Source organism: Siniperca chuatsi, linkage group LG14 (assembly GCF_020085105.1).
Source record: "Siniperca chuatsi isolate FFG_IHB_CAS linkage group LG14, ASM2008510v1, whole genome shotgun sequence".
Classification (NCBI taxonomy): Eukaryota; Metazoa; Chordata; class Actinopteri; order Centrarchiformes; family Sinipercidae; genus Siniperca; species Siniperca chuatsi.
Window position 1 is genome coordinate 7,039,622 of NC_058055.1, and position 17,029 is coordinate 7,056,650.

Genomic DNA, 17,029 nt, shown 5'->3' on the forward strand with positions numbered 1-17,029 from the left:
CTGCTGTGAGACTGAGCATAATGGCCACAGCCGCATGAAACCACAGACCTCTGCCAGCAATTCAGACATTTCAAATTATTGCTCACGCAACAACAGAGAGAAGTATCCTGTATTCTGTAATGACGACATCTATTTTACCTGAACTGAAAAGTCCCCTCTTCAAAAATAATGAAAGAGTAAATTAAATGTAGCTCCGTCACTAGTCAGACTAGTGATCCTTACCACGGATCAGCTTCATTCATGTCCATCAGTCCGAAAGCTGTGTAAGTAGGTCAGACTGGCGGGGCTGAGGTGATCGGAACAGTTAGACAAAGGAAAGCGGGGAGAAGAGCCTGTCATTCTGTAAAAACATTATCACTGACTTTTATTGTGTAAAAGAAAGTGGAAGTGAGCACACTGCGTTAAAATGAAAACTGCAATCACATCCACCCAGACTGAAAATGGGCACATCATGTACAAGACACAGACACATTAGCCAACACCTGCATGATCCTGTCGCACATTTTAAACAGGCTCATAAAAGAAACACACCCTCACGCTCACAATGCACAAACACATAATCACGTTCACATTGTCACTTCAGCATTGTTAAATTTAGCCATGGTGCTTAACAGGTGTAACAAATGTCTGCGAGCTGAGGCCTGAGAGGTGTTCCTGCAGATCAGAAACGCTGCTGCTGTGTTTGATTACTTGTCTTCTGTCATGGAGCTCTGCTCTCTGTGTCTATCTCTTTCTTTCCTTCCTCCCAAAGCAGACACAGGGGACCATCATTGCTCATTCTTTGTTTAGTTTGTGATTCCGTAGCAAGCAGCGCAGCCCCCAGATGCATAGTGAATGCTATGTCATTTAAGGCCACTAAAAGCCCCTGACCTCAAAGTCAACGACGCCACCACAAAATTTGATTTTAGACTGGGAATGTGTCGGCCACAGTAATTTAGCTGAGAATGAGACTGGAAATGTCTCTCTTTGTCTTCATGAGATGGGAGCTGTGAGGGTTTTAGGAGAAAAACAGCGAGGTATGGAATATGAGAGCACTGTCCAATTCAGGTTCCTCTCAGATTACAACTGATGTGCTCTTTTGTGCCATATACACTTCTACCTGGATTAAGTTGACTCTCTCATTGTGCTTGTCTCCCCACTCTCCGTCCCCCCAATTCTGTCTCTTCTTGCTTTCTCTCTCTGTCTCACCTCTGACCTGTCCTGTCCTCCACCCCAGGGGACACCACACAAAGGATGAGATCCGCTCCGTTTCCAACCCCTGCAGAATTGGATGCATATGCTAAGAAGGTTGCCAACAACCCCCTCACCATTAAGATCTTCCCCAACAGCGTCAAGGTCCCCCAGCGAAACCACGTGCGCCGTACAGTCAACGGGCTGGATACGTCAGGCCAGCGCTACAGCCCTTACCCTTCCTCTCAGGCCAGTGCCAAGACAGGCCTCCTCGCTATCGTCAAGGTGCCCACAGTCAAAGGCATCCTAAAAGATTTTGACGGCAGCCGAGCTCGCTTGCACCCTGAAGTCATCATGAACCCTCCCACCGGACGCTACCAGGTGGCTTCGACCAGCACTTTAAACCACCACCCACCTCTGCAGAACCTTCCCCGGCTCCAGCAGAGCTTACCCCTTCAACCACAGGAACCGTCTCAGACTCTACAGATGCCCCTCCTTCAGCAGCAGGGTCACACCCAGGGCCTCAGACACCCTCCCCCCATGGCCCCGCACCCTCAGGGCCCATCCGGACTCCAGACTCTGTCTCAACACCCAGCCCTTGGCCACCCACAGGGGCCCCCTACCGTCATGCTTCAACAGCAGCACCTTCAGCAGCAGCTGCCACCTGGCTTGCAGGGGAGCAGAAAGCTGCCAGATGGCGACGCACCGCCTAATGTTACCGTCTCTACCTCAACCATTCCACTCTCCATGGCCGCCGGGCTGCACCAGGGCCGCCAAGCTGACCTGAGCACCATTGTTCATCAGATCAACCAGTTCTGCCAAGCTCGGGCCCAAGGTGCAGGAGCCACCTCCATGTGTGAGGGCCAGATCGCCAACCCCAGCCCCATCAGTCGCAACCTGCTTATCAGCGCCTGCTCCAGGGTGTCCATGCACAGCAACCCTGCCACCCCTGGCTTCCCCCCACCCAACTGCATTATTGGTCCTCAAGAGAAAGCCACCGCCCCAGTGGGAGCTCACCCCCCACCCAGTGTGGCTGCTATGAACCACTTGCCTTCCAACCACACTGATCTCAAGCAGCAGCACCACCTGCAGCAGCATCTGCATCCACAACAGAATCAGCAGCACCAACAGCTACAACATAACACACAGCAGCAGAAGATGCGCTCTTGGAATCAGCACCAGTTGGCTCATGTACCCCACATTCAGAATGGTGGGACCCACCTCTGCAAGCAGCCTTCCAGGGACCCCACCTTCCATTTTAAGGGCATGGGCTACCCTGCAGAGGTATGTGTGGGTCAGCCTTACACACTGAAACCTCCCGTAGAGAGGCCTACCCCTTCTCCCCCTGTCAACAACAACTGCATGCCCGGTCCCATGGCCCACTACACTAATGGTCACTACTTCCAGTCCCACATTTGGAACAGCAGCATCCTACCCACACCCAACAGTGACAGCTCCGGGTCTCAGGACGTAGCCATGCCATTCCATGGTGCGGGCCCAGGGGGGTGCACCACGCTAGACTGCGGTCCCCCTGGGGCTCCCCAATACAGGCTCGGAACGAGCTCCTCCATCTCCTCCACCCAGACTAATCTGATGCAAACAGCAGATTACTTGGGTGGGGACTTCCAGACGCCCTACTTCCGTGATCAGAATCTAGGGTTGATGGGCAAGATGCACAGGCCTCCTCTGAGCAGGGTAGATCCAGAGGTTGGGGATGGCAGAACCGCTCTCATCCAGCACCCAGGGTACAGATAAGCTATGGCCTTGTCTACACAACAGTTATCAAAACCCCTTTGTTTAGTCTTAAGAAAGGAAACACATAAATGAAACTAAATTGATAACTTAAACAAATGACCGCTAATGTTAAAGAGGGTAAATTATTATATTTAATGAAGAACAGTAGTTTTTTGTTTTTTTTTAAATAAATCTTGCAAGTGATCAATTGCTGCTTTAATTTTTGTTAATGAGTGCTTTTACCTGGCACTTTAGGGAACTGTTTCATGTGCGTGTGTATACACATCTGTACTGTGTGTGTCATTCCTTCCTTCTTCCTCTGTTGTCTGTGTGCCTGGATCTTAACAGATCCTGTGTTATTTCTACTTCAGAACTAACTAACTTTACGTTTTCTTATGCATGTAAGAAAGACGAAAAACAAAGATCCCTCACTGAAAAACAGCAACATCTACTAAATTGATGGGTTTTTTTTTTTTTACAGGGTCATGTCAGGAATTTTCAGCTCTCACTTTCTTCATTTTGGTATTAACGTTCAAATCGCATAATAACTTTAAAATTAAACACAATCATTTGAGGACAGAAGAGAGCATAAGACCTGCGGTATGCACATGTACACAGAGGTTTTATTCTTTTTAAATGTAATTATTTATTTGTGTAATAGGACTACCCAATATTGATTCCTCTCTGTCAGTTAAGGAAGCATGTAATCAGGTTGTTTGTATATAGTAAAGATCCAGCAGGGAGCAAATATGTTGAAAAGGTGATTCTCTGTCCTGCTGAAAATGCTGCAATGAATTCAGGTGTTTAAAAAACTTTTTGTCAATGCCAGGAAGGTTTGGCAACAAGATTGTGAAAATGTTTAGTGCAGAAAAAGTCATGAAAGATTAACTCTCATACCTTAAAATGGCCAAAGTCAGGTTAACAAGGACACGCTGTTATGAAGATGTGCCATTTTTGTTTTCTTTGCAGATTGTTTTTGTAACCATTACTTGAATGTTGAGATTATTTGTTTTGCAGGTATTGAAGGGGATAGGTTAGTTATGAGGACACAACTCTGGAGTAGAAGAAATAATAGTGTTAATAATGTCATGTAGAATCGTACTACGAGCCTAACCAGAGTTTTGATCCTGACAGCAGGAACCTAAGTGAATTAAGTTACGTGTAGTTGCTACTGATTCTGATGTGAAGTCTGCTCGAAAAGACCAAATTGATCACTTGCAAGATCACTTTGAGGTAAACAAAACTGACTTTTAAGTTTAAAGTGAAACAGCAAATGCATTGTTTATTTTATTGTACACTGGCTTACCTACTAGACTACTGTAACTTTAAAGTTTAATGATTGTGTGTGAATGTTGACTGCTGATGTGGGTAGAGTGAAGGGTGAGTGTGTGTGTGTGTGTGTGAGAGAGAGAGAGAGAGTGAGTGTGTGTGTGTGTAAACACAATGACGCCCATGTTTTGTTCACCTAACTCCCTAACAGCCCTTAAAAAGCCTTAAGTGTTTGGTCCTTGGACTTCCCTTGAAAATGAGCATGGTTTTAATGAAAACCCCAAATAAGGAGAAAGAAGATGATAAGGATACACAGAAACAGCAATTTTGTTTCAGTTTCTTTTTTTTTCTGGTCTCTTATTTTAATTTTATTTAATGAAGTTTTGTTGAATAGACAGAGCAATTCCTTAGATATTCTTTATTATGGAAAGCAAGAAAAGGAGTAATATTTTGTAATTCTATATTTTAGCAATGTGTAGTTACTGAGCTGTAACATTTTTTTCCCAAGTTTCAAAGCTTCAGTTTGCAGTTGTGACTATTTATAATACTTGATTTGCTTGTTATTTAAATTTTATTTTCTTCTGTTTCTTGTACTATTGCTGTGAAATGGAAGAAGGTCCATAAGCCTTTCTTTTGTGTCATTCTGTACGACAGATAAGAGGCAAGAGCGTGAGAGTTATGCTACTCTTTTTGTAATATTGTAATAATAAAATAAAGTTCTAATTTATGCTTTGAAATGAGTGAACCGTTGTTTGGATTATCTGCAACATTCATTTAAACTGACACTGACAACAGGTGTGCAGTTTTCTCCTGCCCCCTTCATTCTGCATGAGCTCAGTCTGTCTGACAGTTAAAGTAGGTTACTATTAACATATTTGTTTCTTACATAATCAGCCTTACAAGTGGTTGAACAGTTCAAAAAGGCCCTTCTCAACCACATATTTTTTAACTGCAACAGCTAGTGCTGTAGGTGGTCATTGTTGCACCAATTGCTGTGCTTTCATGCCATTTATCCAAGCCTCTCTCTGCCAAATAGAAACAGGAAGTAGAGTAGACAAAGCAAGCTGTGAAATCCGCAGGACTCTCTGGCTGCAGAAGATTTAGATTGTCTGGCTGTGATGAAAATGGGACTTGTATAAAGGGCACACAGCGGGGGGGGGGCAGGATCAGCACCTTAGTGATTAGTATTACTCCATGAAGGATTTTGAGTGATGCCAGAGGTGCTGGCAGGTTATGGCCTTTGAGCAGAGAGGATGTGCATCCTGTTGAGGTGGTGGCAGAAACAGCATGTGCAGAAACCTTTGGATTAAATGTTTAATGTATTTCAAATGCAAGATTTCCTTGGCAATTAAGCAGCATTTGATGCAGCAGTCAACTTTGATACATTCTACTTTTTGTACATCATTATGTCAGTCAGATAAACACATATTTACAATATCTTCTTCAGCACTGCTCATCCCTGAAATATTGCCTCAAAGACTAAATTTAAAATCCAGCTGACATTAGAGTATCAGTCAGTCAGAAAGGCAGTTCACATATTTGGCAGTTAAATTTCTTGGGGAACTGAATACTGTCTTTAGGTTTGAATGCATCGTTGCTCAGGTTAGTCAGGCTGAGCAGCCAGAGTGAAGCTCTCTGTTATCTTTTAGACCGCTGTGGTGCTCAGACTCGTCTCTGTGGATTGATAAGTCTGCCATTGCCTTCTTCTGCTCTCCATGAATAAGCCTCTCCAGCTCCTCCCTGTGGACAAAGGAGGTAATGTTAATAGACATGGATTACTTTCCTGACACAAAGAAATGCCTAAAAAGCATGTTCTAATCTAGAAACTTTCAGTCTGCATTCATGTTTCTGCACCTCTGTTTGGTGTGTTCAGCTGGGTGTCTGAAGCAAGCTGTTGGACACGATCCCAGCAGCCAGGATCCTCATTGATTTTGCCCAGGTTGCTGTTCCATTTGTTCCAGTTGACTTCCTCCACTCTGTGATGACAAGAGGACACATGCTCCAATTACTGTCTGCTGTGTGACGCATCAATCAGCTGTCAGAGAAGGCAAATTAGTGAAGAACACAGTGTACACAAAATCGATCCTGCTCACACATCTTTTATTAAATCTTCAAGCCTAAAGCTTTGTTTCTGATTTATTAGTATTACTTGCTAAACCTGGATTTTTCCAGGTGCTCAGATGATCAGCCTGTAGAGGTGGAACAGTTTTGGAGACTTGACATGTTAAAAAAAAAAAATTTGACCGTACCATCCAAAAATGTAGGTCAGATGATAATTTAAGTACTGTATCTCTCTCAGCATACTTCCTATCACCAGGAAACTGATCCAAATCCACCAAGACTCACATTATGGACACACGTGTTATCCGGCAGTAGACATATGAATAGTATTGCCAATTACAAAATATGCCTCATAGTACTCGTACTCTGTGCTTGAATACTATTCTTCCCCAGGTTTGCTGTGCTTCACACAGTTTGTGGTAATCTAATGAAACACACATTTATTTAGGAATTTGCACCATTAGAGCATTATATCAACTGAAATAATTGACATTTTAAAATACATTTTGACACAAAGCCCCTCAACCAGAGAGAGTCTCAAAATTACATGACAAGACTATAGCCATGCTAGCAGCTCTGTGAGGCTGTACTTTGAGCTAAATGTTAGCATTTAGCATGTTAACATGCTCACAATGACAATGCCGTGTCAATGTTCACCATCTTAGTTTAGAGGGTTAGCATGCTAACATTTGCTAATTAGCGCTAAACTAGATGAAACGTTAAGGGATCAGCAAAGTCATTAGAAGTGATCTTCTGGGGAACATGAATGTCTGTACATTTCATTGCAATCCATGGACCAAGTGGTGGACCAACCAACTGAGCGACATTGCCATCCCTAGAGCCACACCGCTAGCGGGGCTGAAAATGCAGTTTATATGTGCTTTAGTGGTGCATATTACCAAAAACATGTCAGTCACTGATTGTATTGTCAATGAACTGAAAGAAGCAAACCTGAAACACCGGCGACGGTCATCCCCAAGAGCAGTGCAGAGGTTTTTCTCCACCCCACAGCGAAGCCTCCTCCTCAGACAGCGAGGCATCCTATTCTCCATGTCCAGGATAGTGATAGCCCTCTGAAAACAGTCAGCACTTCATTAAACCACAGCTGCCTAGAATAGAGACTCCCTCCACCACAGGGCCCTCCTGGAAGCCTCACCTGTAGCTTCCAGATGCTGCTGCTCTCCATGGTGGTCTTCTCCACGGTGTGGTTCATGAGGGCGATGAGCATGTTGAGCAGCAGGATGTAGGTGAGAATGATGTAGCCGATGAGGAGCAAGTAGAAGACCTCCTTGTACTGGTAGCCCTGGGTGAACTCCATGTCGCCCATGCCGATGGTGAACTTGAAGAGCTGCAACGTGGTGTAGGAGATGTTTCTGAAGCTGGGTTTTAAACACTCCTCATCATCATCAAGGGGACCATAGAGACGCCCCTTCTGACTTTTAGTGTTGTTTCTCACAGGAGGCTCTATGAGCAGGGTGACCACCGCTATGACAGGAGATAGGAAGCAGATTACATACAGTACATCCTCCATTCATGGCATGTTGACAGTAGCAGTGTTATTACATGTTTATATCTCAAACTGTAAAATAAAAGATCTTAAAAACCTGGTCATGGCTCTACTTTTCAAATCAATAAAAGTAAAAATCTTGATAATATTATCTTGTGAGTTATATTTTCAAAGCAGAAAGCATTTTGGGAGAGTAGCAGATGCCTTTTTGAATGACGGGAGAAATACCTGCTGAAAATCCAAAGAGGAAGACAACATAGACAAAAAGAAAGCGCAGGATATCACTGAGGATCATCTACAAAGAAGAAAAGAGACAAAGGGCGTCAGGGCTCAGTGTGATGTTCACTGTGGTGCAGTGCGACCTGTGTGGACTACCTTCTGTATCATGATGCTGTAGATGCCCATGTGTATGTCGCCCCTGGAGAAGTAGAGCAGGTTCACCCAGCTGAGAGCAAGACACAGTACCAGGAAGCCGAGATACTCCTGCTGCCCACTCAGATACAGCCCGGCGGAGACCAGGAAGAGGACACCTTGCACAAAACTATGCAGAGAAGCCATTGTGATCCTGCACAGCTTTATGATTGTAAATTATAACAATGCAAGTGTGTACTGTAGAAGACGAGGCTACAGTGGGGTTTCAGTTGATTGTAGTATAACTAAATGAAAAAGAAAATCTGGAAGCACACACCTTTGGTGAGTCAGTATGGCGGCAAAACTTACACTATGAAGACAAAGGAACACTCCATGCAAAACTCTGCTAAAAGGTGACTGTAAAGCACTATAAAAAATGAAACTGCATGGGTATATAGGTTTAGTGTCAGTTACAATCACCAACCACTACAGTATAAATGATTCACAGTTACTCTCTATCAACTCGGTTGATGCTGTCAGTTAAAGATGACTCCAAGTCTAATATGTTCCAAAATATATTGTCACATGCTGTATATCAATGTGTTGTTGTTTTTTTTGTGTCCTCTTCATTATTTTTGGCGTCAAGTGACCAATGTATTATAAGCTGTTGAATGATGAGTAACTCCGCAGTCGGTCCTTTTCTCTGGCTCAACTGCAGCTAAGACAATTCTTATTGTAAATTGAGTTAGTTAAAAAATAGACTGTGACTGTTAATGTAAAGAGAACTGACAAGTTTTCATGATTAGCAAAGAGGCAAGAGAGATGGGTGGTATGGAATGCCATTTTAGTTATTAAATAAATAAATATGCCTATGAAATTAATAAATATGGCTATGAAATAAATAAATGAGTCAATATAGTAAAATAAATAAATAGGTTTTTATTTAAAAGAGGATGTTTTTCAAAAGGACTACTTTATTTATTTCATGGGACTTTTATTTCATAATGCCACATATATTTCAATCTGCTATATTCAAATGAAGGGGGCGTGGTTCTCTCACAGACCGGACACAGCCTCAGAGAAGACGGAGGCCAGTTTGCCCTTTGACAACTATACAGGGAATCATACAGTAGCTAAGTAGGTGGTTTATTGCCGGGTTTGGCTCTTGGCACCCTTGGAGAGTTTCCTGATGGATAGATAGCTTTACTTGTTGCTAGAGTAATGTTAACTGCTAACTGCTGAGCTCGGTTATATTGTCCCCACCACCCCGGGCCTGAAAATCTCCTCCTTCTGGCAGTCCAAAGCTCCTGTGCTAGAGGTGTAAACACCTACACCCCCCCGGTGCTCCGAGCTCCCAATCCAGTTAGAGTCAGCTAATAGCACGGCATTCAGTGGTTACTTTAGCAACAGGTAAAGCTATCTGTACATCAGGAAACTGCACAAAGACACAGAGAGTTGAGCCAGATCAGGATGCCAGCGGTACCAGCAGCCAAACCCGGCAAGACAACCACCTCGGTGTCGTGTCGTCAAACTGCAATCTAGCCGGCCTCCGTCTTCTCTGAGGCTTGTCCGGTCTTGCTGGCTGCTTTGTGAACTAGCCACGCCCCCTTTATTTGAATATAACAGATGAAAATAAAAAGAGCTGGGAAATAAATGTGGCATTATGAAATAAAAATACCATTCCACGTGGAACTGTCTGAGTGGATGAATTGTATGTTTTTTTTCCCCTCTTTTCTATTCCTGTTATTTTCCTTTATTATTATTATATTTCTTCTTATCTTGAATTCGTATGTCAGTTAATATCACTGTTCGTGTGGTCTGAAATGTGCTCTGTGGCACCTTGACCACACCCAACAGTGATATTAACTGACATCCCAGGTGAAAAAGACTAGAAATTTTCAACCAGAGAGGGCAGTGAAACACTGTTTTCTGCATAGTGTTAAGTTACTCTTTATCTTCTTAATCTTTCATATTCCTGCCGCCTGTTTCGTGCTGTTCCACTGATCAATGTTAATTTTAATTATAAAGCACAAAGAAGCGTAGCAAGACGTCAGCACAGGCAGGAAAGAAGACTAGCTTGCTAGCGAACATAGATTAAACATGCATGATTTGAAATATTTAAAAAAGATCAGCTTTGCAAATGTTGCATTCAACACAAAATGTGTTTTTGAAAAACACTAAATGTTGTTTGTTTACAGGAAAACTCCACAGGATACCTTTCATTTTGACCACATCTGGGAAATAAGCATTACTACTTACAAAAGAATCTCATAATATCCATCTATCAGCAACGTCTGCAGTTTTGGGCGTTTCCTCTTCAAGTCTATGATCTAGGGATTTAGATAATGTTTTTGATAAATCATATTATTGGAACACAGCTTCCACAAGGTAGTGATATGAGCCACTGGATTTCGATTTGAAACACAAGGGCACCTACATACCCCCATGAAAAAGAAATAGCAGTTTGCCAGCGCTGTCAGTAGCTGGCCTGAAACATACAGGTAACCCATTGTGTCGTGTTCGAGGGGAAACGGCGGCTGTGGGGCAGAGAAGAAACATAAGCAACATCAGCACAGGTCTGTCTGGGACGGCTACACAGATCAATCACACAGTTTGTAGCAGCCAGCTCACCTGTCCGTCCTTCTTATTGTAGGCTACAATAGTGAAGATGATCAGGTACAGGAAGTAGACAAGGAAGTTGAAACAAAACATGCGACCTGCAAACCTCTTCCACTTCTCGTCCAGCATCCGGCTCAGAGGCTCCGTCTGGAGCATATCGTGACGGTTCTGAGAGGAGACGGATGTTTGAGTACAGAATAACAACAGCAGCTACCCTGACTGGGCTCATAATGCTGGGACTCACAGGAATGTCACTGCCGTAGACCAGTATCTCCATGACTGAGTTGTCTTCGTACGAGTCCAAAGAGGCCAGGTCATACAGGGAACAGTGGACGGGCCCGTAAACCCACTCAGTGAATTTACGGGACAAATGTTTGGTGTGACTCTCTTGGAATTCCCGTTTCAGGATGTGTGAAAAAAGCTGCAGACAAATGAAAGGAAAGTCAGAGCAAAATATGTCATATATCACATTCACCCAGGCAGTACAACATTAATACTGAAATTGTAGACTTGTCTGTGACTCTACCTAAGCCAGCGGGACTGAAGGCCCCAATCTAGAAACTCACAGGGCCCACAAAAGCACTACTTTTTGGGTTGTCAGTGGAGCTGGGGGCCCATTGTACATTTTTGGCCCTGGGGCACCATTGCCTTTCTATCCGACTGTGTCTGTAGTGACTCTGCAGCACTCCTTATATCAACTTCTAGTGTTTACCGTGATCTTGCCAGTCTTGGCAGCCATTTTGAGTGGCGTCAGCCCATTATTGTTCTCGATGTTCTCTAGCTTCAGATTGGGGTGCAGTTTGGCAGTGGTCTTAAGGATGCGGTCGTACATGCGTGTGATGAACTCTGTGTTATGCTTGGAGTTGTCAGCCACCACCACCAGGGCGTGCAGCACCGTGTTGCCCTGAGAGTCCTTCATCTCAACGTCCGCTCGTTGGTACTCGTTCTCCATGAGGAAGTCCACCACGTTGGGCTGGTTGGTGCAGGCTGCCAGAGACAGAGGCAGCTCACCTGTGGACAGCACAGAGGGAAAGACGATTTAAATGCATCTCTGTCTGAATGATTAACTTGTGCCCACATTCAATCCATCAAAGTACAAGAATGACTTTTCACAGCAGCTTTTAGACTGATGCCAGACAAATTCATGCTATCATTAAAGTCCCCCTCCTCTCAAAAATGTGTTTTGCTTATTGTTACTTCACATGGATGTTTGAGCTACACTGTGCAGAATGATGTATATGCAGAGTTTGACACTAGAAGGTTGTTTTTACATTCATCTGCTGAAGGAGGAAAGTTTCTCTGCATGATGTGTACGTACGAGCTAGTTTGGAAACCAGTCATGGTTCAGTGTGCAATTTAGGGCCTGTACAAAAAATATTGAAAAGAAAGCTTTAAGTGTCTTGGTTGCAGTTTGGTGAACTGTGGAAGAATGGATGATAAAGTGCATTTATTGATATTTATTCATACTTCTATTACTGCTGTGCAATATCCACCATCTCATAATCATCTTAATAAGCTACACTTAACTTGACAGTACTCGTTATTGCACTATTACTTACTACTTATATTATTACATTGTATTATACCGTACATACTTATCAACCTCTAAATCCACTTTGTGGTACTTACACTTATTTTAGCTTTTATCCACTTTGTACTTAATTTATCTGACCTGTATTATAGCAAATTATATTTTGATTTGCTTAGTACTTCTATTCCTGTGTGCACTGACGTGACAGTGAGCAGCTGTACCGAAAGAGTTTCCCCTCGGGGATCAATAAAGTATTTCTGATTCTGATCGCTCATGGACTGAAAATGCGCCTGCAGATCTAATCATTTTAGCAAGGTTCTAAACTGTAAACACCCATATCGTGGCATACATAAAAGCCTTTTTTATGTAATCATTTTGATCTCTTTTTATATGATAAATATCAAATGGCAAGACTGAATTAAAAATCCCCTGCTCTCCCAAAAAAGTCAGACTACCCTCACTCCCACTTTTTTGACCACCCCTCCTACCATAACAATTTTCATACAGACCCTTACACAAGTGTAATGTGGAAACACAAAGACTGAGAATGGACTTTTCAGTGAAGTAGGAGGCATCAATTTTTGAATATTCACAGAATTTGGATTTTTCAATGAGGAAAAATGAGCAGATGTAATTTTAACAGGGTAATTTAACTTTTTGGTGGAAAGACGATATCAGATAATAGATGTAACACTTTCACCTATGTTTGAAAATGTTTACACTAAAGTTAAAGGTACCCTGTGAAACATTTGACCACTAGTGGTGCTGTAGAGCAATGTTTTGATGAACAGGTCCTTATATTGTCTGTATCTTGTGCTCTATAGGGTCTTTTCCGAGAGGAAGCAGGTCTACGGAGTTATCTAGATAATTTTGCAGTCGAAAGTTGGTCTCTGCAAACAGGTCAGTCTAAGACTCATTCTAGATTCCAGAATCCAGAGTATTCTGGGTTGTAATCAGCAAATTTATCGAGATAACTCAGATAAGCAGGACCCTGTATGAGGAGACCTATGTACACATGTAGTATTACATATCAACAGTTGGTGGTGGTGTTATCTTGTAAAAGAGAGCAATGCGCCGATAAAACAGGACAACTTCTCAACAACATACATATTTTGCTTGTATACATATGTGAGTCAAATCCAGGCAGTTGTGTCATATTATGCTCAGGAAAATATTGCACCTCTGCTAAGATCCTGTAATAGTCACAATGCTATTTCAGTAGTGCTGTACTGACTATATTTTTTGTCTTAAATAAAAATTAAGTAAAATGTAATAGTTTGAAAGGAAAATAATGAAATGCAATTTTAGAAAATTACCAACTTAGAAATAGTGAAAATGTATTGTACTGATTTAAGTTACTCATCATCACAAAGAAAAAGTGTAGCAACTTAGAGGCTGTGAAATAAAAGACAAGCCTCTCACTCAGTAATAAAATTGATAATATGTGACTCATCTTGTCAGTAGATGATCTTTGTGGGAGGCTCCAGAGGAGAGGGTGCTCCTCCCTGCAGCAACATGGACTCACCAAAGTAGAAGTTGGGGCCGTCATGTAGCTGGAAGAATTTTCCGCAGGCTTTGGCATGGACATCCGCTCCTTTACTGACCAGCAGCTTCACATAGAAAATAGTCCTCCTCTCAATGGCTATATGGAGAGCTGTCTGGCCTGCCAGAGTCACACATCAATATGTACCAGAAAATCAGTCACATTTCTTCACATTGTCTGTGTTTGATGAAAGACATTAAGAATGTTGCAGTTTATTCTCACAGCAATTCTGTTTCATACACAGCGTACCTTTGTAGTAGCTGTTGGTGTAGGCTGAATTCACAAACTCTTTAATGTCGCCCATCTTCTCTGAAATGTCAATTAATAGTTCCACCGTCTCGTTCTTGCCGTCTTTGAGGTGCAGCAGAGCCTTCATCAGGGCGGTTTTACCATAGGACTGATCTGCGGGTGTAACCACACATTCAGGGAGTTAACACACAGGTCAAGAGCTTACTGTTGGGTGCAGCTGTTGCATTATGGGTCTCACACTTACACAAAGAGTCGGAGAGTTTCTTCATGTGCTGGTGCAGGTACTGATGCAGGCAGCCCAGCTTTTCAACGTCCCTTCTGGCCACTGCTTCAAACAACTTATCAATGTTAAATGTCTTGCTTTCTCTCTTCCTACCGTGCTGCTCCTTACCCTGAATCGCTCTAGAAAAGATTTTACAGACAACAAGGTTTAAAAAGATGAATGTGGGCCAAAAGGTCAAGTAGCTTCACAATCCACATTAATCAGCACTGTGGGGCTTGATAATACACAGCACCCATGGTATGAGTATTAAAAAAGGCAGAGATCACTTTACAGTATCTTTGCATGGAGAGGCTCACTTGTCAAAGTTGAAATTGAATCTGTTTTGAGGCTTGGTCTCCTCCATTTCCTCCTGGTAGTCAGTGTCCATGGGAGCCTTGGGCGACTCCTTGCCCAAAGCCAGGGCAGATCTCTGCCGTGATTTCTCCTCCTTTGTCCTGTCGTCTGTCTCCAGAGAGAAGCCAAACATCTCTGACTTGTCCATCTTCACCTCTTGCTTCAGTGGCCTGCATAGAAATACAGCACAAGTGCACATCGTTCAGGCAACAGCCAACAGATCCAGCGAAGTGAACGTGACAGCTAGAGGTACATATGTGGTCAAGTAGTTAGCTTAAAACTAATAAACTAATTCTCTAGCACAGATTTCCTCACATATCATATCTTCTGTGTGTAGTGTAGAAAACTTTACTTTCTGTAGACCAATGGTTTCCAATTCAGGGGTTAGGAGCATCCAAGGGATGTAAAGACAGTTAACAATGTAAGCAGGAGAGAAAAAACAGTCTTCTCTAGTTTCTAAAATTACTCAAACAATCTGAGAAGTGAAAATCACTCTTTGGTTGAACTGTTCACAACTGTGCCATAGGTCAGAGGTACACAATGCTTTGTTTTAATGTCACAAGACAAGGTGTTTAGCGTTAGTGCTTAAAGTTACATGTTTATATGGCTGGGTTTGAAACATGTTTTCCACAGGGGATCACCTCACTGGCCTCGGGCACAGACATATTTTCAGACATGTGATATTTCACCCCCAGTGACTAACAAAGAAGTGTATTTAGAAGAAGATTTCCATGACAGCAGTACACACACACTCGATCTGGTAGCCACCTCTTTGCAGAATAATCAAATCATATACAGTACGCTTTATACAGAAACAGAATCAGTGAATAAATGAAATGAAAATGCTCCGGCAAAGTTCAGCTGATCACAAAGAAATTATATTTTATATATATATATTTTGATATAAAGGTAGACATGTTGAGGATAATGGGAACCAAATCTGTGGTGGCTTCTTGTTCTCCTTTTCAGTCAGAAAATGGGGAATTAAAATGACTCAGTGGAAATTGTAATCATCACACGAGGAATATATAGCACTGCAAGAAGGATGGAAAAAGAAGAGAAGTATGCATATCTTCATTTTTCAAGTCAGTTTCCCCAATGAAACATGAATGTATTCTTAACAATTATTAGTCATACTACATCCGAATGATGAATTAAACATTTGTTTTCATTGACACAACTGGAGACAGTGGTACAGTATTTTAAAACCTCTTTGTTCTTCCACACCACATCATTATGTCCTGCTGTGCTATGGACCTATTGATTCATGTCGTCCTCCCATACCATTCTTTTTCACATCCTCATTCAATCTCGTAAAACAAGCAAAAACCAAGTTGTGCACTGCATCTTTTTAAATGTTTGCAAGGCTGTGTTCAAATGTACAAAATATATGATAACAAATCACAATAGCATGTTATGAGAATGTACAAAAAATATGTTCAAACTGAGGATTTTGCTCATGAGGTTTCTCAATATTTTTCAGGACCAGAAGCTATCTAATTATATAAAACAAAACCACAACACATAATTTGACTCACCTAAAGGAAGTCTTCCTGTTCCAGTTCGTCAATCTTCAGGGCAAAAACAAAACAGCAGCATGCAGTGGAATGTCCTGCAGAGATCCGTGTGTTTGAGTCCTGGTGGTGAGATTAACAGGAACAAACCAGACAATGCGGCGTGCCCTACAGAAAATCAGAGTACATTACTGGAGCCTTGAGTGTTTAATAGGATGCTGTATTGATCTTCTCCACTCAGTACTAAAGTAACACAAATGTGTTTTATGAGGAGCTCATCACTGAGGAGCTACAGAGTGGTTGAACCGAGAAAAGGCACTTAAAAAAAAAAATCTCATGTCTCTTTGAAAATAACAGATCACAAATGAATAACTTACCCTTCTGAAATGCTACTTTTCTTCCTCAGGTCACTTGTGTAGAATATTTCTAAAGTGAGTCTCCTTTTTTTAGTCCATTTTTAGTTGCTGATGTGCTTCCTGTGTGTCTTCTCTGCCTCTTCGTCGTTTCACTTAACTCGTGTTAAGTGCAACTGCGGTCCTGTGACTTTGTGTGGCTTGTGCCTACCAGACAGCTACCGATCTGCATTCATGAGATCTGACGATTTCCTTTCTTAAGATCACTTCCTTTTTTTCACAGATCAACAGGGGACACAGGCCTTCACATAGTGACATAGTTACTGTTGCCACAGTATGGTTCAAGTATTTAATATGTCACCCAAATAGGTACAATAACAACCAAAACTTCATTATTCATTATTATTCATTATACAGCCTAGTGCTTTAGTGTGTCTTTGTATGCAAAGATGGTGCTTTCCATTCAAAACTGCAATAAGTGCACCAGAATATAATCCTGGTGACTCAATTGA

General features: G+C 42.3%; 2 protein-coding genes across 10 annotated transcripts in view; one reads left to right on the forward strand and one right to left on the reverse strand.

Moving 5' to 3' along the window:
* The window catches only part of fam222ba (family with sequence similarity 222 member Ba), a 28,754-nt gene extending 23,844 nt beyond the window's left edge, over positions 1-4,910 (forward strand). For all 8 annotated transcript variants that reach the window (XM_044222089.1, XM_044222097.1, XM_044222095.1 and 5 more), the window contains one exon: positions 1,217-4,910. In XM_044222089.1, coding sequence (XP_044078024.1) covers positions 1,217-2,925 — 1,709 coding nt within the window. In that variant the 3' untranslated portion in view covers positions 2,926-4,910. The remainder of the gene's footprint in view (positions 1-1,216) is intronic.
* Positions 4,911-5,473: 563 nt separating this feature from the next.
* On the reverse strand, positions 5,474-16,828 carry trpv1 (transient receptor potential cation channel, subfamily V, member 1). Of its 2 annotated transcripts, none has more exons than XM_044222088.1 (17): positions 16,542-16,828; positions 16,189-16,287; positions 14,614-14,820; positions 14,279-14,436; positions 14,035-14,187; positions 13,768-13,905; positions 11,424-11,722; positions 10,956-11,132; positions 10,724-10,879; positions 10,534-10,629; positions 10,352-10,422; positions 8,117-8,282; positions 7,970-8,036; positions 7,391-7,719; positions 7,186-7,307; positions 6,028-6,149; positions 5,474-5,913 (listed from the first exon to the last, which is right to left on the reverse strand). In XM_044222088.1, exons 3-17 carry the CDS (start codon positions 14,796-14,798, stop codon positions 5,819-5,821), a joined length of 2,334 nt encoding a protein of 777 aa, XP_044078023.1. In that variant the 5' UTR covers positions 14,799-14,820; positions 16,189-16,287; positions 16,542-16,828; the 3' UTR covers positions 5,474-5,818. The 2 variants fall into 2 exon arrangements, with proteins under 2 accessions (XP_044078023.1, XP_044078022.1); XM_044222087.1 differs by having other exon boundaries at positions 16,189-16,332; positions 16,542-16,827.
* Between the last annotated feature and the right edge of the window lie 201 nt (positions 16,829-17,029).